This window comes from Salvelinus sp. IW2-2015, linkage group LG26, assembly GCF_002910315.2.
Source record: "Salvelinus sp. IW2-2015 linkage group LG26, ASM291031v2, whole genome shotgun sequence".
NCBI lineage: Eukaryota > Metazoa > Chordata > Actinopteri > Salmoniformes > Salmonidae > Salvelinus > Salvelinus sp. IW2-2015.
Genome location: NC_036866.1, coordinates 42,115,643 through 42,141,883, shown reverse-complemented (window position 1 = coordinate 42,141,883; position 26,241 = coordinate 42,115,643). Strand labels below are relative to the sequence as shown.

The window sequence follows — 26,241 nt, the reverse complement described above, 5'->3', positions numbered from 1 at the left end:
TTAAAGAATGTCGGTGGATTCACTGGGAACCTGCAATGCGTCTTTAGAGCGAGACGTTACAGAAACGACAAAAACAAGAGAGAGAAGGAGCAGGACGGGGCGGAGAGGCCAGTGCCTCCGGTAGCTCAGCGTTGACTTTGGGACCTTTCTCATAATGGCTTCCTCTCTGCTGGACCCCTTCATAGCAACCAAGGAATCACAATTGGCCAATCAGAGAACCTAAGGACATTGCTCCCCAATCTAAAACAAACTGAGCAAGACCACTACTGTATACCACCATGAACTACATTGTTCTGTGATTTCTAGCCCGTTTCAAAATATATTGGATAATGTAAGTCCAAGTGATTGGCAAATTCTCTGAACTGGTTTTGCTTGAGGATTTCATCCTTCGTAGCTATACTGTCAAATAATGGAAACCGTTGCGTCCACTCCAAGGAACCAAAGAAACAAACCGTGGGCACACTTTCAATTGCAAAGATGTGAGTGTACTTCTCCGTGTAAGTCTATCTGTGCATGAAAGAATAAACATGGAGGCCTCTGTATCCGTTAGTAAGAGAAACAATAATGCTTGACCGGATGATGGCTCTGGGGAGAGGGATGATATTCTGGAAACAAACACGATGCTCTGCGTTGTTGACGCTCACGGGGGGGGGGTTGACTGCAACACTGTTGAATGATTTGGAGCCTGTGTTCCAGAACTTACAGGGTTCCTAATCTTAGAGCTTTGAGACCAACTGACCAGAGGGGTTCTTGACAGGAATTCTAAGGTTGTTGGCCTTGACAATGTGCCAAAAGGATTGTACTGAAGGTACAAGTGGATAAAGTGTACCTCTGGAACTTCAGGGGTGTCGGCACAATAGTTATCTATTCTCTGATGTTCTCAAGTGGTGCACAGAATCTATTCACAATCAGTGCGATGCTGTGCAGAAAAATAACATACTGTAACGCATAAACAAATAATAAAAAGGATTGATATCCTGAATAAAAATATAAATATTTCAAGCCATTTCCCTATACATCAAATATTAACTGCAAAATTGAAAAATGATACACTAATGCCAAAACTCTAAATGTTTTTAACATGCATATAAGTATCAAATCTTTTGTGCTTTTTAATCTTTGTGGAATAAACACCAACCGAGAGAGAACCTTCCCTGAGCCCTTCAGAGAATTTAAAGAATATTCAAATAAATTTATCAACTCTTCTTGTCATAATGTGATATAATAATGTGTTATGATCTAAATTCAATGATAACAGGTTTTGCCATCAGAGGCAGTCGATTCACCTTATCTTCTGAAGGGTTGTGATCTTTTTACGAATATACATCATTGTCGAACTGCCTTGGTTTTCAAAATGTACATATATAAATACACAGAGAAACATATATTGTCTGATACTGGAAAAAAATATATAATTTTCAGTATCGGTAGCACGTTTGAAATGAATTAAGTCAATTTAACACGTCTATATACTTTTGAACTATAATTTATTGATTAGGATAATTAGATTAGAATAGAAACGCCAATTTTGGTTTTGAACGCTTACCTGTCGCACTGATAACGTTGCCCCTCCTCTCCCATACATCTTCGATTATACTTCGAATTGTGTAAATGTCCTGGTTCAAATCCCTTATATCGCAGATATACACGTTAGTGTACTCCCCATCTGATACAATCCGTTAATCGGACGACTGGTCTACATAAAACACGGTGTAGTTACACGCCGTCTCCTTGTTGTTATAATTTAGTGCAATAGAATCCGATTGCGCTGATTTAGTCCAGGTTAAATGAACAACTTTACCTGGCTTCAGTGGTGCTGACCTGAAAAGGAACAATAAGAGGCAACAGGTATGCTACAGGTGGAGAACGAACTTACCATTTAAATGTACTTTAACAATGATCACCTTGACACAACTCCACATAAACACAAGTATCAAAATAAGTTTTAGCATCTAACACTTGCGTGACGCTGATTTAGATATGTTAGGTCAATATATAATAAATGTAAAATAATTCCAACATTGGTTTGTCATAATCGGTCTATCAAATACAATGTATTTTTATATTCAGAATTTCACAATGGCAATGTTTGGAGGCGTTACAGTAGTGGTACGCGCCTAACAACGCGTGGCAATCTCTTTCGACGGCAGTCTCCTTCCCCTGCTACCATCTCGTAGCCTTTCCAATCTCTAGGCTGGACTCATCGGATTGACTTGCCTAGTTAAATAAATATCTAGGCTAAATACTTTTTCCTAACACATTCCCTCCATGCTCAGCGTTGCAGCCATCCTTGGCGTCAGGTAGACAGAGTGCTCAGGAAATGTATTCCATATCATTAAGCAATCCACTTCAAGCTCTGTCTATAAACTGTTCTATAAATTCATACATAGCCTAATTCTAATCAAACAGCCTACTGTTTCTCACAGCCCTAACTTTCACTTGAGTCTGGACACAGCACCTTGGAGCAGTTTCCCCTCCTCTTGCCACCACACCTCTTCTTTTCTTCCTGCTTGCCTTGGACTTTCTCTTTCTGAAGACCTTAAATAAGGTCCACCTAAACTAACATCCATAGATACAGCAGGCTAAAGTTGGCAATGCATGGGTGTATTTCATAGCCTACTTTTGTGTTTGTAGAATGTTTCTCTCTGAGAATACTTTTTGAATATGCCTATGTTCTATATTACTGTTATCCATTACATAGCCGCTTCTTTCAGGTTTGTTCAAAGCTTCACAGCCTTTTAATGTCCTCCGTCCAAATCTGTATGCAAATATGATCTTGAACATTCTTTATGGAATTTCAACAATGCTAAATCAATTTAAACGTTCATTTCAAGTGACTGTCATCATCACTCACCTGTGGGGTGGTGGTTCAACTCTGTGGTCGGTACTGTAGTAGTTGTTGGAGCTGTAGCTGTTTGTGGGTGTGGTTGTGTTGTGGTAGAAGTGGTAGTTTGGGTGTGGTCTGGGGTTGTGGTAGTTGGGGTGTGGGTTGGGGGTATGGTTTGGGGTGTGGTTGTGGTAGTTGTGGAGTGGAGCTATGGTTTTAGTAGGTGTGGTTGTGGTTGGGAGTGTGGTTGTGGTAGTTGTGATTGAGCTATGGTTGTGGTAGTAGTGGTTGTGGTAGAAGTGGGTGTGGTAGTTGTGGTTTTAGTAGTTGTGGTTGTAGTGGGCGTGGTTGTAGTGGGTGTGGTTGTGGTAGTTGGGGGTGTGGTAGTTGTGGTTTTGGTAGTTGTTGGTAGAGCTATGGTGGGTGTGGTTGTGGTAGAAGTGGTTAGTTGTGGTTTTTGGTTTTGGTAGTTGGGGGTGTGGTAGTTGGGGGTGTGGTAGTTGTGGGTGTGGTAGTTGTGAGTGGAGCTGTGGTGGGAGTGGTTTGTGGCAGAAGTGGGTGTGGTAGTATGTGGGTGTGGTTTTTGGTAGTCGGGGCTGTGGTTGTGGTAGAAGTGGGTCTGGTAGTTGTGGGTGTGAGTGAGCTATGGTGTGGTTGTGGTAGAAGTGGGTGTGGTAGTTATGGGTGTGGGTTGTGGTAGTTGTGCGTAGAGCTATGGTGGGAGTGGTTGTGGTAGAAAGTGGGTGTGGTTTTGGTAGTCGGGGGTGTGGTTGTGGTAGAAGTGGGTCTGGTAGTTGTGGTGTGAGTGGAGCTATGGGTGTGGTTGTGGTAGAAGTGGGTGGGGTAGTTATGGGTGTGGCTTGTGGTAGTTGTGCGTAGAGCTATGGTGGGAGTGGTTGTGGTAGAAGTGGGTGTGGTTGTGGTAAGTTGTGCGTAGAGCTGTTGGTTGTGGTAGAGGTGGTAGTTTGTGGTTTTGGTAGTTGGGGGTGTGGTTGTGGTAGTTGTGAGGTGGAGCTATGGTTGTGATGGGTGTGGTTGTGGGGTAGAAGTGGGTGTGGTAGTTATGGGTGTGGTTGTGGTAGTTGTGCGTAGAGCTGTGGTTGTGTAGAAGTGGGTAGTTGTGGTTTTGGTAGTTGGGGTGTGGTTGTTGGTAGTTGTGAGTGGAGCTATGGTTGTGATGGGTGTGGTTGTGGTAGAAGTGGGTGTGGTTTGTAGTAGTTGTGAGTGGAGCTATGGTTGTGGTGGGTGTGGTAGTTGTGGGTTTGGTAGTTGGGGGTTTGGTGTGGTAGTTGTGAGTGGAGCTATGGTTGTGGTGCGTGTGGTTGTGGTAGAAGTGGGTGTGTTAGTTGTGGTTGTTGTTGGTGTGGTTGTGGTAGTCGAGATGTGGTTTTTGGTAGTTGTGGGTGGAGCTATGGTTGTGATGGGTGAGGTTGTGGTAGAAGTGGGGTGTGGCGTAGTTATGGGTGTGGGTTGTAGTAGTTGTGAGTGGAGCTATGGTTGTGGTGGGTGTGGGTGTGGTAGTTGTGGGTTTGGTAGTTGTGGGTGTTGTTGGTGTGGTTGTGGTAGTTCGAGATGTGGTTGTGGTTTTGGTAGTTGTGGGTGGAGCTATGGGTGTGGTGGGTGTGGTTGTGGTAGTTGTGGTTTTGGTTTTGGTAGTTGTGGGTGTGGTTTTGGTAGTTGTGGTAGTTGTGAGTGGAGCTATGGTTGTGGTTGTTGTGGGTGTGGTAGTTGTGGTAGTTGTGAGTGGAGCTGTGGGTGTGGTTGTGGTAGAAATGGGTGTGGTTTTGGTTGTTGTGCGTAGAGCTATGGTTGTAGTGGGAGTGGTTGTGGTAGAAGTGGGTGTGGTAGTTGTGAGTGTGGGTGTGGTAGTTGTGAGTGTGGTTTTGGTAGTTGGGGGTGTGGTTGTGGTAGTTGTGAGTGTGGTTTTGGTAGTTGGGGGTGTGGTTGTGGTAGTTGTGGGTGCGGTTTTGGTAGTTGTGCGTAGAGCTATGGTTTTAGTGGGAGTGGTTGTGGTAGAAGTGGGTGTGATAGTTGTGAGTGTGGTTTTGGTAGTTGGGGGTGTGGTTGTGGTAGTTGTGAGTGGAGCTGTGGTGGTTGTGGTAGAAATGGGTGTGGTTGTTGTGGGTGTGGATGTGGTAGTTCGAGATGTGGTAGTTGTGTGTGAGGTAGTTGGGGGTGTGGTTGCAGTAGTTGTGGGTGTGGTTGCAGTAGTTGTGGTTACGGTAGTTGTGGCCAAAGTCTTGGTAGTTGTGGGAGGCATTGTAGTGGTCATGGGTGGGGCATTTGTAGATGTGATTGGAGGGGGTGTGGGTGGAGTTGAATAGGTAGTGGGTGGGGCTGTGGAGGTTGTGGGTGGGGCTATTTTCTTTGTGGTTTTAGCTGTAATCTTTACTGTTGAAGATGTTATGGGCGAAGTTGAAGATGTTGTTGGTGGAGCTGAGGAGGCTGTGGGCAGAGTTGAAGTTATTGTGGGTGAGGTTATGGCGGTTGTGGGTGGGGCTACTTTTATAATGGGATTTGCTGTAGTCATAGTGGTTTGGCCGACAGTAGGAGTAGGAGGGGCAGCGGGTGTTGTAGTCTGCATTGTTGTGGTTTTGGTTGTAGATGGAACCACAGTCTTTCTGGGGGGTACTTTCCTAGTTGTGGACAATGTTGTGGTATCGGTAGGTGTGGTGGTAGCAGAAGAATTAGAGATGGAATCAGGGGTAGGGGTAGGTAAAGCAACAGAAGTTGGGACTTTAGCATCAGAGGTAACGACTACGGATGCAGAAGTGGATGGTGAATCAGTCATAGCACTTGAGTTGGGCACTGAGGAAATTATAGAGGAAACCACAGTAGGGGTAGAGGCAGTTGACACCAGCTCATCAACATTAGGGGGTGTGGAACTGGAAGTTGCTTGGTTTACTGATGGAATCTTGGCTCCGTTCCTCAAGTCGAGGGGGGCATTTTCGGTGGCAGCGTTCACCGTTTCGTCCATGGCAGAGTCAGTTGTGGACAAAGCAGGACTGGACAAGATAAAATCATGGCTGTCGTTGAGAGCTGTCCCAGAGGTCGTGATGACCGTTGAGATGGACCTGGGAATGAAACCCGCCGTCTGAGTCTTGACGATGTCATAAGTGTGCGTTGCCACCATAGACTCATAGGTCACCACATTGTTGGGCGTTGTGATGGGAACTGTTAACATAGAGATCTGACGGGTGGTCCTACTATGGGTTCTCATAGCGTTTGATGAAGAGTGAGTGTCTATGGCTGTTACAGCGGGCGTTCTGATGGCGTGGACAGTGCTGGTGTATGCCACAGGTTTGTGTGTGGATGAATACATTCTGGTGGTTGAGATGGTGGTGGACCCTAGAAGAAAGACGGGTTATTGTGACTAGAGGTATACACAGATGGTTGTAATAATATCGGAAAATAGCAGTGAAATATATTCAAGATACTGTCTGCATTGCATATGTAATAACTCTCACCTAGCCCAGTTGCTCTTGAAAGGGAAATGAAAGAATTTCCCCCTCAGTTCCTGACACCTCTGTGCTTTGATGTGGGCGTTGCTTCCTGAGTGAAACGCTAAATGCTCTTTAAATAACATGGTAATAGATGGTTCATTATCATGTTGTTCATCTTTTAACGTGACAAATGTACGTGGGTGAAATAAATAGATGGGTAGGAGAGAGTGTGATAAGTTGAGCCACCCTTGTTTCTAGGAAACCATACACAAAATTTAATAATTTGACCAATGTTTTGGATCAGGTCACCATTTCATGGAGTCTGTGAAGGAAGAAACCACATGGAAAAAGTGGTAATTTAGTCCAAAAAACGGATTTTCACCAAGTCAAATGAATATATTGTGTTAGAGGTTTCATGATGCTTGTATCTAAACCAAAGTAGATCGTTTTAAGATGGTTCTATACATTAGTTGGGGTCTCTATAAGGTTAAAAATGAGGTGGAGCATGAAAGTGCATCCGTATAGCTGTGTTAGCTAATATAGTCAAAATGTTTGCCTTGCGGTAAATTGAGCCAACGGCAAGTTGAGCAAATTTAAGTGTTTTCTTCCCAGGCGTTTATCGCTGGGATATGAGTTAACAACAGGGCCTGGCCTATTTTAAAAGTGTAAAACAAAAGTACAAAGTGTTTGTTAGGTTTTAAGACTGTTAAAATATGCTTACATTTTTAAAATACAAAAAAGTGATTGTGATTGTGTTGAAGTGTGTTTGGGAAATAAAGATAGACATCATTTTAAAAAGGTAATGGTAAATCAATTGACCGGCTTTCTTGATGTCTATAGTATTCTCTCTGGTATGCAATCTGGTTTCTGCTCAGGTTATAGATGTGTCACTGCAACCTTAAAGGTCCTCAATGATGTCACCATTGCCCTTGATTCTAAGCAATGTTGTGCTGCTATTTTTATTGACTTGGCCAAAGCATTTGATATGGTAGACCATTCCGTTCCTGTGGGCCGGCTAAGCAGTACCCTGTTTTATGCTGCTGCCATGTTGTGTTGCAACCATGTTGTGCTGTCATGTGTTGCTGCCATGCTATGTTGTTGTTTTAGGTCTCTCTTTATGTAGTGTTGTGTTGTCTCTCTTGTCATGTGTGTTTTGTCCTTTATTTATTTATTTATTTTTAAATCCCAGTCCCCGTCCCCGCAGGAGGCCTTTTGCTAGGCCGTCATTGTAAATAAGAATTTGTTCTTAACTGACTTGCCTATTTAGATAAAGGTTAAATAAAATAAAAATGTTTCATTCAGTACAGACATTTGTAGGTGGCTTAACTTACCCTGTCCCGTGGCTCAATTTACCTGATACCGACCCTAATATCACAGACCTGTTTGTTAAATGTAACATGCATCTATGCACCTTGTATCATTGCCTGTGGGAGTGTGCTGAGATACAAAGGTTTTGGAGCTCAGTACTGCGCTATAGATCTGAGTTTACCTCTACCCCAATACCAGTGATCCCAACATTTTGCATCCTAATTATTTACCCAGAGAATACAGTACCACTCAAAAGTTTGGACAGACCTACTCATTCCTGGGTTTTTCTTTAAAATAAAGAAAAACCCTGGAATGGTTGAAAAACAGTCAAATTGTATTTCTGTAAGTGTTGAAAGTCTGACAAAAAAATAAGTGTTAAAAAAAGTACCCAGGCTAAGTTGTGCCAAGACACCACTTTTTTTTGGACAAGCTATGTTTTCAAAACTGTAATATTTACATAAATTCTGATTATTTCCAGGGATACACAACATCCTGAAATATATGTAGATATCTTTGTGAGAAATAATACCATACCCCACTCTCCCCTATTGGTTTCATGCATGGTTGTAATAACAGGTGGCCTGAATAAACTTTGTCTAAATAAACATTAAACAATACCAGTTACATTGTGGCATGTATTTTTCATCAAATGGGACATTGAGAGACACTCATACGTCCCCCGAATGGCCATATTGTCACAGGAAGAACATTGACGTTCTTCCTGACTGAGTGGGCTGATAGAACTTGACAACCATGTGCAGGGAAGTCAGTATCAAGAGTGTCATCCTCTGCCTTTCCTCATGCACTCACACCAAACCAATGTCAGACAAGTCCAAAATTGACATGGTGTGGAGTAATTTAGCTATGGATTTTGTCTGTGTGATTATTCTGTTTTCCCTGGTTTAAAATTACCATCGGTTAAATTACTGTAAAGAAAAACTTGGTAATTTAAGTCATATTGGGTTTGTTGGGCCCATAGAGATAGGATACTATTCTGTGATTGGGCCTTATCATTTTACAAGATTATGTTTTCTTATCAAACTTCAGCGGAGGAAATATTAAATAGCCATACAGTTCAAGGCTACTATTACTGGTAATGTATGTAAGGTAGTAAATAACTGTGACTATGAGGCTATAAACATTTCAAATAGCCGAAATAAATACATAAATAATTCGCTGAATGTAGCTAAACACAGAGGGCATAGCCCGGTAATTCCTCGAAAGACCACTCACCTTTACGCGAGCATAAATGTGTCATCACCTGTCCTCCTCCTGAGTCGACTTCTTCGTGCTTTGTCCAGTTGGAATACCTCGGATCTCCTCTAATCACAACGCGTGTACCTTGTTTCTTCAGGTACATGGGCTTCTCCGCTAACCCGAAAGTCCCTTGTTTGTCGTAACATTTCCAGGCATGTGCGCTGTCACAGTTGATGATTGAGACCAGGCGAGCGTGCATAGGTATCGCATTGCTCGTGTTGGCCCAGAGACACTTCGATGATTGCGTGTGATGTAACTTCATATCGTTCGTCCATTCCCATTGTTGATAGGGACTGGCGACATTGCATTTTCCAAGGATGACGGTCGATTTGTGGGTAGACATGCACAGTTTCTTTGGTGTGTGCACAATAAGGAAACTGTCTAAATGGAAGATGCAAATTGAAGGTGAATTAATGGTGTGGAGACTAACAATCATTGAAAGACTGAAGAACTAATGTTCCAAAAACGAATTAAGAGCCACATTTAGTATTATTTTGAAAGCAGGTTAGTAATGTCATTTTTTAAATGCATAAATCCAAACATTTCTAAAATAGCTACGGCCTAAAAAAGGCTACATGTTTACGCTAGGAATTTTCTTTAGGTGTTGCTAAATAAAACTGGTGAAAGTAATTTGTTATTGACGTAATTTATTATTAATTAATAATCCACATCTCAAACCTACAGGGTGAATTTAAATTGTATTTATTTTATTAGGCTACCTGTAAAATAGTATACGATGGTCAATATAAAATGAAATACATATTTTCTTTGCCAAAGAATGAACTATTTATTGTTACAGTGAGAGACTACTTTGATCATAATATTTGAAATTACCTCAATCAAACATTTTTTCACTGACTGGCTTCCCTGTATAGATAAGGATTAACTAACGTTTCCGTTGTTAAATATCTTCAGGCCTACGCACAAGAAAGTTGTTATTACTCTAATAATAAGCAAGTAAATTAACCGACATCTTCACACTTTAAAAGTTAGTCTACTTACTTGACGAAGTACATCGAAAAAGTATAAATATAAGGAAAAACAAAGTATCCATTTTAGTCTACAACTCGTAATGGTTTGACTCGTCTGATAGATTCAGATGAGCTGAGGCGTCAAAGGGAAGTGACCTTCTGGGGAGGAAAAAGTCAGTGACTTGCGTTTCCTTCTATTCAATTGTTTCATAGTAAAGTAACCTTCAGCACTGGACATTGACAGGGAAATGCTGTTTTATCGGAAATTCCAAAGAGCATCGCAGATGTTCAACTGTTCAGATAGAAGGCAAACAAATGCAATGAGGGGACACCGGTTTATCAAATCAATTCACATTTTATTGGTTGCATAGAGATACAGGGCTTTCAGAAAGTATTCACACCCCTTGACTTTTTCCATATTCTGCGGTGTTACAAAGTAGGATTAAAATTGATTTAATTCACACTTTTTGTCAACAATCTACACAAAATACTGTACATTGTCAAAGTGGAAGAAAAATTAAAATGTTTGTAATTAAAAAAAATAAAAAAATAAACACTAATATATCTTGATGAGATAAGTATTCAAACCAGAGTCAATATATGTTACAATCACTTTTGGCAGCGATTACAGCAGCAAGTCTTCCTGAATAAATCTCTAAGAGCTTTCCGAACCTGGATTGTGAAACATTTGCCCACTTTTCAGAATTGTTCAAGCTCTGTCAAATTGGTCGTTGATCATTCCTAGACAACCATTTTCAGGTCTTGCCATAGATTTTCAAGCAGATTTAAGTCAAAACTGTAACTTGGCCACTAAGGAACATTCACTGTCATCTTGGTAAGCAACTCGAATGTAGATTTGGCCTTGTGTTTTAGGTTATTGTCTTGCTGAAAGGTGAATTCATCTCCCAGTGTCTGGTGGAAAGCACTGAACCAGGTTTAAAGCTAGGATTTTGCCTGAGCTTAGCTCCATCCCGTTTATTTTTATCCTGAAAAACTCCCCAGTCTTTAACGATTACAAGCATACCCATAACTGTCACACTGTCACGTTCCTGACCTGTTTTCCTTGTTTTTGTATGTGTTTAGTTGGTCAGGGCGTGAGTTGGGGTGGGCATTCTATGTTAAGTGTTTCTATGTTGGGTTAAATGTGTTGCCTGATATGGTTCTCAATTAGAGGCAGGTGTTTGACGTTTCCTCTGATTGAGAACCATATTAAGGTAGGCTGTTCTCACTGTTTGTTTYTGGGTGATTGTTCCTGTGTCTGTGTCTACCACARGGGACTGTTTCGTGTTTTCGTTRGTTTGTGTAGTCTGTACCTGTTCGTGCGTTCTTCGTGTATATGTAAGTTCTCAAGTTCAGGTCTGTCTACGTCGTTTGTTGTTTTGTAGTTTGTTTAAGAGTTTTACCGTCTTCGTCTGTCTGTAAATAAATTCATTATGTCTTCAGTCAACGCTGCGTTTTGGTCCGACCCTTACTCCTCCTCCTCATCCGAGGAGGAGGCATTAGACAGCCGTTACACACACCCTGATCTGTTTCACCTGTCCTTGTTATTGTCTCCACCCCCTCCAGGTGTTGCTTATTTTCCCCGGTGTATTTATCCCTGTTTTTCCTGTCTCTCTGTGCCAGTTTGTCTTGTCAAGTCAACCAGTGTTTTTTCCCGTCCTCCTGCTTTTTCTTATCTCTCTTTTGCTAGTCCTCCCGGTTTTGACCCTTGCCTCCCCTGACTCTGAACCCTTCTGCCTGACCATACTGCCTGCCCTGACCTGGAGCCTGCCTGCCACTCTGTACCTCCTGGACTCTGACCTTGTTATGATCTTTTGCCTGTCCACGACCGTTCTCTTGCCTGCCCCTTGGCTACTAATACATATCAGAGACTCGAATCATCTGCCTCTCGTGTCTACATCTGGGTCTCGCCCTGTGCCCTTATAATAACATGATGCAGCCACCACTATGCTTGAAAATATGGAGAGTGGTACAGTAATGTGTTTTATTGGGTTTGCCAACATAACACTTTGTATTCAGGACCAAAAGTACATTTCTTTGCCTTTGAAATATTTTTTCTTTTGTACAGGCTTCCTTCTTTTCACTCAGTCAGTTAGTTTTGTGGAGTAACTACAATGTTGTTGATCCATCCTCAGTTTTCTCCTATCACACCCATTAATCTATGTAACTGTTTTAAAGTCACCGTTGGCCTCATGGTGAAGTCCCTGAGCAGTTTCCTTCCTCTACTGCAACTGAGTGAGGAAATACGCCTGTATCTTTGTAATGACTAAATCCAAAGTGTAATAACTTCACCATGCTCAAAGGGATATTCAGTGTCTGCTTTTTTTAATTTTTACCCATCTACCAATAGGTGCCCTTGTGAGGCATTGGAAAACCTCCGTGGTCTTTGTGGTTGAGTCTGTGTTAAAAATGCACTGCTCACTGAGGGACCCTACAGATAATAGTATGTGTGGGGTACAGAGATGAGGTGGTAATTCAATAATCATGTTAAACACTATTGCACACAGAGTGAGTTCTTACAACTTATTATGACTTGCATATTTTTACCCCTGAACTTATTTAGGCTTGCCAAATAGGGGTTGAATACTTATTGACTCAAGACACTTTGTACTTTGTGTGTAGACCATTTACAAAAAATGTTGCTGTAATCAATTTTAAATTCAGTCTAACACAACAAAATGTGGAAAACGTCAAGGAGTGTGCAGGTGCAGCGAAATGCTTATGTTTTTAGCTCCAACAGTGCATTAATACCTAACAATCAGTGGCAATTTTAGCATGTAAATTCTGGTGGGGCAAACCATTAATTGCACTATAATGGTGACAAACGGTGCCCACAAACTGCTAGGGCCTACATGAAGCTGTCCCAACAGCAGTCCCAACACCTGACTAATGCTACACCTGGCTATCAGCGGGGCCTTGTCTGGCAGCGAAAACAGTTCATTCAGCCTCATTTACTGCCTTTAAAAAAAAAACATAGCTGATATGGCTGACTTGCTTAAACAAATGTGGTTTCTAATGACAATTGAGATGTACAAACTATGGCATAAGGGGACGACGAGTGGATAAGAGGCAAACCGTAATTTAGATTAAGACCGTAATGAGTGAGCTAGAATGGATGTAGTCAATAACTATTTGTTCAGTCCTTTTGAAATGTACAGCGGCAGAATTCAGAACATGGGCCGTTCTTACAGTATTCTCCCTGTACACCAAGTCAGAACTGTAGGATAAATAAAGTGGGCATATAAGCAGATAATGAAAGCTCTTACAATATTCAACGATTACATTTCTCTAAAACAGACTATAGGCTACATGTGCACCACCAAGTCAGAACAGTAGGCAAAATTAGGAGGGGTAAATGGACCAAGTTATTAGGGTGAGGCACATGGGTTACTAATAGCTTACTACACAACATACACTTAGTATTACTGTCTTAGGTACAGTATACATGTAACAAGTGCGCTGAGAGTCAGAAAGCAAGTTCAGGGAGTGGGTGTTTTAATAAATAAATTAAACAATAAACACGTAACACAAACAACGCACCGACATGAAAACAGTGTCAATAACACCTGAGGAAAGAACCAAGGGAGTGACAGATATAGGGAAGATAATCAAGGAGATTATGAAGTCCAGGTGAGTGTCATGAGGCGCAGGTGCGCAAGACGATGGTGACAGGTGTGCGGGATAATCAGCAGCCTGATGACCTAGAGGCCGGAGAGGGAGTATACGTGACAATACATATCTCCCTGGCATATTACATAATTTATGCAGCAGCATACAAGACATGTTTGGACTCACCTTGTTGTGCTGACTTGAACAGGAAGGTGGCGCGGCGGTCCTTTGTGGGAAAATTTTGTCATCAAATCTGTCATTCTCTGGATTTATGGAGCTTTCAAGACAACTGAGAAATCTGAAAAAAAACAAGGTTTAATCATGATGAGGTCAGCAATTTCAGAATCCGGAATATAAACATACTGAGCAAAAAAATAAACGCAACATGTAAAGTGTTGGTCCCATGTTTCAAGAGCTGAAATTAAAGATCCCAGAAAGCTTCCATATGCACAAAAAGCTTATTTCTCTAAAATGTTGTGCGCAAATTTGTTTACATCACTGTTAGTGAGCATTTCTCCTTTACCAAGATAACCCATCCACCTGATAGGTGTGGCATTTTAAGAAGCTGTTTAAACAGCATGATCATTACATAGGGGCACCTTGTGCTGGGGGACAATAAAATAACACTCTAAAATGTGCAGTTTTGTCACACAACACAATGCCACAGATGTCTCAAGTTTTGAGGGAGTGTGCAATTGACATGCTGACTGTAGGAATGTCCACCAGTGCTGCTGCCAGAGAATTTAATTGAATCATAAATCGCCTCCGACATTTTAGAGAATTTGGCAGTACACCCAACTGGCATCACAACCGCAGACCACGTATAACCACACCAGCCCAGGACCTCCATGTAACGTATACGCAGGGAGTCAGGAAACAGGTGAAGAAGGTGAGTTTAATAATCATCATCATCATCATCATGAAGCTAATACAAGACAGGAGAAGCATACTGAACGTAACCAAAACCAATACTGCCTGATGACTGAGGCTTACTGAGGGATATATGAAGGGAGAGTAATCAGGGTGGTGATGAAGTCCAGGTGTGCTTAACGATGGGGAGCAGGTGTGCCCATATGATGGCTGCCAGGTGTAATGTGGGTTAGTAGACCGGCGACGTCGAGAGCCGGAGTGGGGGAGCGGGAGTAGACTTGACACTCCACAGCCGGCTTCTTCACCTGCGGGATCGTCTGAAACCAGCCACCCAGACATCTGATGAATTTCACCTGCTCTTTCCACATTTAAATGCCTTTGAACGGGGTATGGTAGAAGGTGCCAGACGCACTGGTTTGTGTCAAGAACTGTAACGCTGCTGGGTATGGTCCAACACCCAAAGGACATCCAGCCAACCTGACACAACTGTGGGAAGGATTGGAGGCCAGCATCCCTGACAAATTGAGGCTGTTCTGAGGTCAAAAAAGGGAGGTGCAACTCAATATTAGGAATGTGCTCCTAATGTTTGGTATACTCAGTGTATAAACTCAGCAAAAAAAGAAACGTCCTCTCACTGTCAACTGCGTTTATTTTCAGCAAACTTAACGTGTAAATATTTGTATGAACATAACAAGATTCAACAACTGAGACATAAACTGAACAAGTTCCACAGACATGTGACTAACAGAAATTGAATAATGTGTCCCTGAACAAAGGGTGTGTCAAAATCAAAAGCAACAGTCAGTATTTGGTGTGGCCATCAGCTGCATTAAGTACTGCAGTCCATCTCCTCCTCATGGACTGCACCAGATTTGCCAGTTTTTGCTGTGAGATGTTACCCCACTCTTCCACCAAGGCACCTGCAAGTTCCCAGACATTTCTGGGGGGAATGGCCCAAGCCCTCACCCTCCAATCCAACAGGTCCCAGATGTGCTCAATGAGATTGAGATCCGGGCTCTTCGCTGGCCATGGCAGAACACTGACATTCCTGTCTTGCAGGAAATCACGCACAGAACGAGCAGTATGGCTGGTGGCATTGTCATGCTGGAGGGTCATGTCAGGATGAGACTGCAGGAAGGGTACCACATGAGGGAGGAGTATGTCTTCCCTGTAACACACAGCGTTGAGATTGCCTGAATGACAACAAGCGCAGTCCGATGATGCTGTGACACACCGTCCCAAACCATGACGGACCCTCCACCTCCAAATCGATCCCGCTCCAGAGTACAGGCCTCGGTGTAACGCTCATTCCTTCGACGATAAACACGAATCCGACCATCACCCCTGGAGAGACAACACTGCGACTCGTCAGAGAAGAGCACTTTTTGCCAGTCCTGTCTGGTCCAGCGACAGTGGGTTTGTGCCCATAGGCGACGTTGTTGCCAGTGATGTCTGGTGAGGACCTGCCTTACAACAGCCCTACAAGCACTCAGTCCAGCCTCTCTCAGCCTATTGCGGACAGTCTGAGCACTGATGGAGGAATTTGTGCGTTTCTGGTGTAACTCTGGCAGTTGTTGTTGCCATCCTGTACCTGTCCCACAGGTGTGATGTTCAGATATACCGATCCTGTGCAGGTGTTGTTACACGTGATCTGCCACAGCGAGGACAATCAGCTGTCTGTCCTGTAGCACTGTCTTAGGCGTCTCACAGTACGGACATTTATTGCAATTTATTGCCTTGGCCACATCTGCAGTCCTCATGCCTCCTTGCAGCATGCCTAAGGCACGTTCACGCAGATGAGCAGGGACCCTGGGCATCTTTCTTTTGGAGTTTTTCAGAGTCAGTAGAAAGGCCTCTTCAGTGTCCTAAGTTTTCATAACTGTGACCTTAATTGCCTACCGTCTGTAAGCTGCACCGCTCCACAGGTGCATGTTCATTAATTGTTAAAGGTTCATTGAAAAAGCATGGGAAACAGTGTTTAAACCCTTTACAATGAAGATCTGTGAAGTTATTTGGATTTTTACGAATTATCTTTGAAAGACAGGGTCCTGAAAAAGGGATGTTTCTTTTTTTCCTGAGTTTATTCTCCAAACACCGGCTTCGAGGGCATTATCACTTTTATACAAAGGGTTACCAACATATTCAAATAATGATTGACATATTTTCATTAAAAACGTTATTTAGATGAATATATTCATACTATTTTATCCTTGCACAAATCGAAGGTTGCTAGAGACGCGACCCAGTTATTGTCTTTTAGTTCTGTATCTATGGACGCGACCCAGTCGTTCAGTCTTTTAGTTCTGTATCTATGGACGCGACCCAGTCGTTCAGTCTTTTAGTTCTGTATCTATGGACGCGACCCAGTTGTTCGTTCTAAGTGTTCAATCACGATAATGGCTGGCTACGTTCTTATCTCTTGCTTGCTAGCCAGCCAACTACGGCTAATTTACAGTCACGTCAAAAATTGCAGCCAGAATAACAGAAAAGTAGCTGCATTTGCATTTGTTAAAGCTGTTTTCTAGTGACAATTATTTGGATACATTTATAACAATGAGCTAATGAGGCACGATTTCGCCTGGCATAGAAAATGTGCTCACTTATCAGGACCCTGTTGTTCAGAGGAGCTAGTTAACAACACAGCTACAGTAACACAATCACTACAAACTGAAGCTGGAAAGACTGCAAATTAGCTGCGTTTCATTGTACATTATTTCAATATATATATATCCATAAAAATGATGCCAGCTGATTCATGATTTCGACTGGCTGAGAAATGCTGCCTGCCTGTCAGTCTGTCTGTCTCGTCCCGACTCTCGAACACGTTCATTACTATGGGACAGCTTCAATATTGAAACAATGTTGCAAACGTCGGAGAGACAGAGAACAAGGTTTAAACAATTCTCAGCTGTTGAAAATTAAATGTTAGTCTAAAAGAAATGAGATAATGTGAGATAATGTCTAGAATCTAGATGCTTTTTATAGTGGAGATCAAGTTTATAAATTCCCTGGCTGTGCTGATGAGACAGTGGATTGCTCAGTCAGATGGAACAGATTTAAATATGTATTTTAATGTCATAGATTTAACCGATGGTAACATGTGGAATAGACACCGGCTGGAATGCGGTTTTAACCAATCGGCATTCAGGATTAGACCCACCCATTGTATATTTTTTGTTAAACCCTGAGTTGAATTGAAATAATACCTGTTAATGACTTCACAAATGCTATATAGGCCTAAATAGTATTATTGATGATATACTGTATGACTTACATTTCATTTAATTTGCTTTGTTAAACCTACCCTTTGGAATGACTTCGATAGCAACTGTGAATCTATTTGCTTATTAAGTGGAGATCTCTCAATAATCATTCTCACGTTAACACATTGGTAGTAGTCAGTGACAAATGTCAAAGCTAACTAGGGCTGGGCTTGGTTTAAACCCTGGATGGGAGACCAAAGGGATAGCTGTAGCTAGATCAACTCTCCAGTAGGAGGTGCTGCCCAACCTATAGTTTTTTTCTGCTAGTGGATATAACATTGAAAATCTCACGTTGTCTAAGGTAACTGAGCTAAACGACTACCGCCCCGTAGCACTCACTTCCGTCATCATGAAGTGCTTTGAGAGACTAGTCAAGGACCATATCACCTCCACCCTACCTGACACCCTAGACCCACTCCAATTTGCTTACCGCCCCAATAGGTCCACAGACGACGCAATCGCAACCACACTGCACACTGCCCTAACCCATCTGGACAAGAGGAATACCTATGTGAGAATGCTGTCATCGACTACAGCTCAGCATTTAACACCATAGTACCCTCCAAACTCGTCATCAAGCTCGAGACCCTGGTCTCGACCCCGCCCTGTGCAACTGGTACTGGACTTCCTGACGGGCCGCCCCCAGGTGGTGAGGGTAGGTAACAACATCTCCACCCTGCTGATCCTCAAACACTGGGGCCCCACAACGGTGTTCTGAGCCCTCTCCTGTACTCCCTGTCACCCATGACTGCGTGGCAATGCACGCCTCCAACTCAATCATCAAGTTGCAGACGACACTACAGTGGTAGGCTTGATTACCAACAACGACGAGACAGCTTATAGGAGGGAGGACCCTCGGAGTGTGGTGTCAGGAAAATAACCTCACACTCAACGTCAACAAAACAAAGAGACTGGACTTCAGGAAACAGCAGAGGGAGCACCCCCCTATCCACATCGACGGGACAGTAGTGGAGAGGGTAGTAAGTTTTATGTTCCTCGGTGTACACATCACAGACAAACTGAATTGGTCTACCCACACAGATAGCGTGGTGAAGAAGGTGCAGCAGCCTCAGGAGGCTGAAGAAATTTGGCTTGTCACCAAAAGCACTCACAAACTTTTACAGATGCACAATCGAGGGCATCCTGTCGGGCTGTATCACCGCCTGGTACGGCAACTGCTCTGCCCACAACCATAAGGCTCTCCATAGGGTAGTGAGGTCTGCACAACGCATCACCAGGGGCAAACTACCTGCCCTCCAGGACACCTACACCACCCGATGTCACAGGAAGGCCATAAAGATCATCAAGGACAACAACCACCCGAGCCACTGCCTGTTCACCCCGCTATCATCCAGAAGGCGAGGTCAGTACAGGTGCATCAAAGCAGGGACCGAGAGACTGAAAAAGCTTCTATCTCAAGGCCATCAGACTGTTAAACAGCCACCACTAACATTGAGTGGCTGCTGCCAACATACTGACTCAACTCCAGCCACTATAATAATGGAACAATTGATGTAATAAATGTATCACTAGCCACTTTAAACAATGCCACTTAATATAATGTTTACACACCCTACATTACTCATCTCATATGTATATACTGTACACTATACCATCTACTGCATCTTGCCTATGCCGTTCTGTACCATCACTCATTCATATATTTTTATGTACATATTCTTCATCCCTTTACACTTGTGTGTGTATAAGGTAGTTGTTGTGAAGTTGTTAGGTTAGATTACTCGTTGGTTATTACTGCATTGTCAGAACTAGAAGCACAAGCATTTCGCTACACTCGCATTAACATCTGCTAACCATGTGTATGTAACAAATAAGATTTGATTTGTTTCAAAGGTGCAAATTCAACATATTTTATACAAGGTTTGACTATGTTGAAAATTGGTTACCATGACATAATCCTGTGGTTGAACATTCACCCTCAAAACAACACTTGATGACCTTTTTCAAATCCAATGTATTTTCCAATCACAATAGTTTGACAAATTACATTGAAACAATGTTGATTCAACCAGTTTGTGCCCAGTGAGTCATGGCTTCACAGACTTGAATCATGCCAGCCCTCCACACAAACACATATTACCATTGGCCTTGAGCCTCAAAATACAAGGCAGTTGCAACATTGGCAAGGTATCTGTATGAGTGAGAACACCAATCTGCATAAAGATGATGGCACCCATGGTTTTAGGGCCATCGGAAGGCATAAGTTAGTAAGTCAAATGCTTCCATATTTTGTTGACATGCATGTCATGAAATAATTGATGGTGAAAAGGTAATAGAGAACGGAATGGATTGGAGAGTGAAAGAGAGAGAGGGAAGCTCCGAATAAGGGCTACAACACTTCTGGGTCAACAGAGAATTGGGGCCTTCGCTCAGGCTCAGCTCTTTTTTCCTGCTCTTATCTCCAGCAGGAGTGGGTCCTTCGTGGGATAGCGCCCTAAAACAACCCTGACCTCCCCGTCTCGTCCCTTTCCCCTGTGGAACACTCTACCCCCTCCCTAACATCCTGTGCTAGTCTGGGGATAGTGGAGGGGAGGAGGAGAAGGATGAGGAGCGGGTGAGCTCTCTCTCTCTCTCTGAGCAGGACATCTCCTCCACCCTTCTTCCACATCCTCCTGTCAGCCTCCACCCACCGTACTTTCAACCTTGACATGTCATTGACACATGAAGCCCTAACCTGTCCTGGACCTTGGCTCATTGACACAGCAACAAATGTTGATAGAAAGCCCACGGTTGTTGAGTTTTTTGGATCTAATTTTCAGAGAACTTATAAGTGAACAGTTAGTTTGTTGCCAATGCTAAATTAATATAGGAGAAACACTGATACTGCTCTATCTGAACTGAACAGCAACAACCCACAGACACCCAGCACTGCAGTGGTGACTTCTGCATTGATATTGTCTTCCAGCCTGACTGACGCAACCCACGTGACTCACAGCACAGGGAGAGCTGCGACACACTATACTGGAAAGGAGGCTGTTTGTTAATGCAATGTTCGCTCAGAAATTGAGAGACGGGTTTGATTGGTTCTCTCAAATGAGACCTCTCATCGTTTGGATTTGAAAATCCAACCATTGTAATGGAAGGGGGTAGCGCTCAGGGGCTGTGTGTGTGGGTTGAGTGAGAAAGACACAGAGGAGACCCAACCAGTAAAAGCACAGCCCCCTTCATTATTAATGTATTGTGCCAACAATATCAAAGAGCTATTTCAGACTCTGAAGTCAGGAGGACTTCAAGAATTAGGTGTTAGCCAGACTAACTGTCCTCTGCTTTACAAACAGAAATCATCTGCTTTTGATACAATTTTTAAAAAAGAAACTAAGGCTGTCACTCCACTACAACAACCTCCACAAACCAACCACACAACAAAAACAGCATACAAAGAGACCCTCTGGCTGTTGTACACAAAGACAGCTTCTAATGTTTCAGAGAACTATGGTCGGTCATAATTTCAAACTGAAAATCTTTACTATTACCATCTCACTCACACTCTGGACCTGCATTGCATTGCCCGTCTATTTGTATGTCTTTGATTTTGTTTCCACATTTTGTTACGTTACAGCCTCATTCTATAATGGATGAAATAGTCCCCCCCCCCTTCATAAATCTACACAATACACCATGATGACAAGCAAAAACTGTTTTTTAGAAATGTTTGCAATTTTTTGTTGTTGAAATATTACATAAGACCCTTTACATAAGACCCTTTTCAGTACTTTGTTGAAGCACCTTTGGCAGCGATTACAGCCTTGAGTCTTGTTGGGTATGACGCTACAAGCTTGGCACACCTGTATTTGGGGAGTTTCTCCCATTCTTCTTTGCAGATCCTCTCAAGCTTTGTCAGTTTGGATGGGGTGGTCACTGCACAGCTATTTTTAGGTCTCTCCAGAGATGTTCGATCGGGTTCAAGTCCGGGTTCTGGCTGGGCCACCCAAGGACAATCAGAGATTTGTCCCGAAGCCACTCATGTGTTGTCTTGAGGTCCTGAGCCCCCTGCAGCAGGTTTTCATCAAGAATCTTTCTGTACTTAGCTCCGTTCATCTTTCCCTCGATCCTGAATAGTTTCCCAATTCCTGCCGCTGTAAAACATCCCCACAGCATGATGCTGCCACCATCATGCTTCACCATAGGGATGGTGCCAGATTTCCTCCAGATGTGACACCTGGCATTCAGACCAAAGAGTTCAATCTTGGTTTCATCCGACCGGAGAATCTTGTTTCTCATGGTCTGAGTCTTTAGGTGTCTTCTTTTGGCAAACACCAAGCAGGCTGTCATATGCCTTTTACTGTGGAGTGGTTTCCGTCTGACCACTCTACCAAAAAGGCCTGATTTGGTGTAGTGCTGCAGAGATGGTTGTCCTTCTGGAAGTTTCTCCTATCTCCACAGAGGAACTCTGGAGCTCTGTCAGTTGGACTCCAATCAAGGTGTAGAAACATCTCAAGGATGATCAATGGAAACAGGATGCACCTGAGCTCAATTTCAAGACTGAATACCTATGTAAATGAGGTATTTCTGTTTTTTTATTTGTTATAAATTTGCAAAGTAAAAAAACAAACTGTTTTTGCTTTGTCATTACCTGATATTGTGTGTAGAAAAAAATGATTGAATCCATTTTAGAATAAGGCTGTAATGTAACAAAATATGGAAAAAGTCAAGGGGTCTGAATACTTTCCGAATGTACTGTAAATGTGTGTCCTCTCCTCCCCTTTCCAGTATGTCCTGGTTGGGTCCCTAAAGTCCTCTTATGGTTTCTTGCTCATCCCTGTGTCTCATCTCTTTGTCCAGACCGACACCACAACACCACCCTGGCAGGTATTCAGCTCAGTTTAGTCCAGTGTTTCCCAACCCTGGTCCTCCAGTACCTCCTCCAACAGAACACATTTTCATGGTAGCCCTGGACAAACACACCTCAATCAACCTATTGAGGGCTTGATGATTAGTTGACAAGTTGAATCAGGTGTGCTTGTCCAGGGTTCCAATAAAAATGGGTACCGTTGGGGGTACTGGAGGACCAGGGTTGGAAAACACAGGTTTAGTCGACCACGACGTACTGTTAATGGACAGTGATTTAGGCTGTAGTACTAGTTTCAAGAGGGATGACAGTACAGAAACAGAGAGAATGCTGTATGATAGCAAACCTTGACTCAAGATGATGCGTCTGTAAGATCCTCTATCCACTTAATCAGTGCAACATACTGCAAAGGGAGAAGCACCCCCCCCCCCAAAAAAAAAACTGACTTAAAAATCTGAAATATATTTACAAATGATTTCCAAAAGTCAGATAAAGCAACATACCTACTTCCTGAAGTATGTCTTGATACAGTGGCTAGGGTGAGGTATATGCTGGTCTCTCCAGGTCTTCTCCCTGTTGACCCATCGTGTTCCATCTGGGAGCTGAGAGGTCAGAGAGACTGTGGCAGACCCGGTCCCACAGGGCCAGATAAATGGAGGGAGAGGGTGGAGGGTGTTGGTGCACTCCCATGCTTAGCCAGGGCGGTCCCTGGGTGCCCCCCTCCTCTCTCTCTCTCTCTCAGCCCCCCTTCTCCTTCCCTCTCGCTTTCTCTTTTTCCTACCTCCCTTTCCCTCTATCTTTTGTACCCAGCCTTGCCAGTCTGTTCCTGCCCCTCTAGTGCCAAGGTCTAGAGATAAGGCTGGACAATAGCGTGCCGTTCCAGTGCCCAGAATGGTGCAAAATATAAAGAAAATCATTCGGATTAATATGGGGTTCTTAGGCTTTTATACTGTTCAGTGTTGAAGCGTGAGTAAAACTACTACTCATCTTACCTCGAGCCCTTCACTACACACTCTCTGCACAAAATGGATGGATGGGAAGATTTAGTACCATTTCGTGCAGAGAGTGAGCTTGTACACTTAACCCCACTAAAAACAAGCCTGCTGCTAATTGGTGAAGAGGAAGTTCCACCCTCTACAGGAAGACATGCTGTGTAACCCTGGTCTGTCTACATAGACCCCAGAGCTCTGGTCTCTGGACACATGAACCCCCTGATCTCTAGACCCAAGCACAGAGAAAAAAGACCCAGACGGACAGAGAACCCAGACTACACTGTTCAAGTTGTGTCTACAGTTTCCCAACTAGGTCCTCACGCCCCATGTGTTGCACGTGTTAAGTACCAGCACTAGGCTCGTGAGGGAAGCTTTAATACTCAGTGGACTAGTTAAACAAGGTTTCACCAGGTGTGCTAGTATCATTTGTTCTATTCACCCAGTGATACCTGGTGATATACACAAAGTGGATGGGATGGGAAACACTGGAACCACCATCCACATACAATGTTATGGCAGTCCAATAAGAAAACTGTCTGCAGCTGTCTAATAACATACGTTTTTCAGGCCAAACAGGGCACTGTGGTTGGACAAAACCGTCTCTTATCACTCCATGTTATTTCAACGAGTCCTCCTGAACTTGTGGAAAAGACAACTCATCATGTCCCGTGCGTTAACCTTGACTTCTACCTTTTCCTACTTTCAGTCTTTCAGTCCGGTCCAGGCAGGGTTTGGCTGCTAACGCTAGCAGCTCAGGAAGTCTCCAGTTCCTCTGCAATTTGCCATTTCCTGGTTCAATCAGAGCCTGGCGACCTTGAGCACACGCCCACACCCTGACCTGCGACCCCTTCGAAGGGTTGGAGAGAGACGGATGAGCCAAACAAATTGTACCTTAGTTCTAATGATATTGTGTACATTGTGAAGTACTTAACATGTTGTCACTGCTGAGGAGCCGCTGAGGTGTACAGCATTACTAGAGATCTGGGAATACAACTTGATTACTTGTCGATAAAACATGCCAGGCATTCTCTGGTGGTAGAAGGAAGAGCGAGGGGACTAGGAAAGAGGAGGTGACGTAGCTCCTCTGACCATCTAGAGTGCTGACTAAGTCTTAAGCACACCTTATATCCTGGTATCCTGGTCAGGAAACCAGCTGACACGAACTCCTTTCACAGCCTTTCGCCTCCAGCCTTTTATAATCAGGCAGAGTTGCCCTAGCATGTCTAGGGGTCCTGATAACATCTTTGTTAGTCTGCAGGACATTCCTGGGTCCATCCCAACAGGCCAAAGTGGCTTCCACATCTTGACCCTGTGCAGATGAAGGAAAAGAGGGGGACGAGGGGAAAGGAATACAGTTTCAATAATTGATGGGCCCATCATATCAGTAGGGCCTGGTCTCTCATTTCAGCTAAAAGGGTCAAAAGTCAAAGTTCGAGGTTCAGTTTAAGGGGCTGTTAGCATGCAAAGACAGAGAGGTGAACCACGGACAGTTTATTGGAAAGAGATATTATTGCATGCAACAATAATCAGGAAGATAATATAATTATACTGTAACCCGGTAAACATTCTCTCTACTGTACTCTCAGATTGATAACATATCTAATGTTATAACCTGTTATAAGGGGTTACACCAGGCTAGGTCCGTACAGGAAAATGGGCCTGCCCAGCTTTAGTGTTTGATGCTCAAAAGTCATCCCTGACTGGACACAGTTACAAGGACATACAACCATTTATGGACATCACTCGTCCAACTATTCAGGATACTCATCACCCTCTGAGGTAGGGAAGGAATGTAATTGGCATTTCATGAGTGTAATGAATGATTTAACTCCCTTTACAGTAAATGGGCAACAATCGTTCCTCCCAACGTCCAGATATTACACAATACCACCCCCATCGACAGCTTTAGTGGAATACAACTGCAGTGACAGAAATGACCACAAGGTGTCCCATTTTCACAATGTACACCAAATGTGTTAGTTATTTGTTCATAGCAATTTGAGAGGACATCCAGAGCAACTGTGAGGTTTACGTGTGGTGGGTGGCATTAGCTGCTGTAACATCACTTGACCACGAAGCAGATGAAGACTAGGTTCTGAAGCCATCAACAGGCTGTTGCTCTGTCCTCACTAATGTTCCAGAAAACTAAGCATGATCCCGTCTAATATCTACTTCCCATGCGCTTAGGGCTTAGATTTGATTTAGGACTGTTTCACGAGCTTGCTTGGAGGGAGCTTCACACATAAAGCCTATTGTCAAACATCTACCTGACACTCAGCCTTCTATAGTGTGAAGTCAACATCACAGCATCAACAACTGGAATGAATGATATTTATAGCCATGGGAGGAGCATGGTGCATTGAGGAGTCACTCTTTTAATTAAGGGTGTTGCTTTGCTAGTGCACTACTTGCCCCGTTGATATACTGGACGTTGGTAAGAACTATCCTAGGTGCTGAAGAGCTCCAAGTAGCTCTTTGCCTCCATCAGTATTTGAGCTGTCTCTCACCACACTTCTTTGAGAAACAAGGCCTGCAATAAGTGGAGGTTTTTAATACACCACGAGATGGCGGTAATCTACATGACACAGTAGCCCACAGTTACACATAGTGGTATTTTGGTAATAACAATACAACGTGCGCTCGTCCTCCCTACTCTGCTTTTTGCCCACATCTGTCTATTGAATGAACTTCGTCATGACGCAGAGTGGTACGAATGTCGCTCTATTCTAGCCAGCCAAGACATCGCAAAGTAACCAAGAGAGAATAAGTCAAAAACTAGTTTTACAACTGCAAGGTGTTCTTTGAAGAACATTTCTGCTTATGGATATTATGTGTTTTCTTGTAATTATGCTTACCTTCCTGCTTGGAATGTCTGACTCCGCGGGCACAGA

The 26,241-nt window shown here is 43.2% G+C and overlaps 1 protein-coding gene and 1 long non-coding RNA gene across 2 annotated transcripts in view; both read right to left on the bottom strand.

The window, feature by feature from the left end:
- Positions 1–10,026, bottom strand: part of LOC111952424 (receptor-type tyrosine-protein phosphatase beta) — a 46,368-nt gene extending 36,342 nt beyond the window's left edge. Inside the window, exons 1-4 of the mRNA XM_070435032.1 lie at positions 9,838–10,026; positions 8,812–9,216; positions 4,238–6,175; positions 2,855–3,035 (exon numbers count right to left, since the gene is read on the bottom strand). Of these exons, the coding sequence (XP_070291133.1) occupies positions 2,855–3,035; positions 4,238–6,175; positions 8,812–9,216; positions 9,838–9,889 (2,576 nt within the window). The 5' untranslated portion in view covers positions 9,890–10,026. The remainder of the gene's footprint in view (positions 1–2,854; positions 3,036–4,237; positions 6,176–8,811; positions 9,217–9,837) is intronic.
- A 115-nt stretch (positions 10,027–10,141) lies between these two features.
- Positions 10,142–23,123, bottom strand: LOC139023068 (uncharacterized). Its single transcript, XR_011474216.1, has 3 exons — positions 22,862–23,123; positions 13,602–13,713; positions 10,142–13,507 (listed from the first exon to the last, which is right to left on the bottom strand). It is a non-coding gene; the product is annotated as an uncharacterized lncRNA (long non-coding RNA).
- Positions 23,124–26,241: the final 3,118 nt, after the last annotated feature.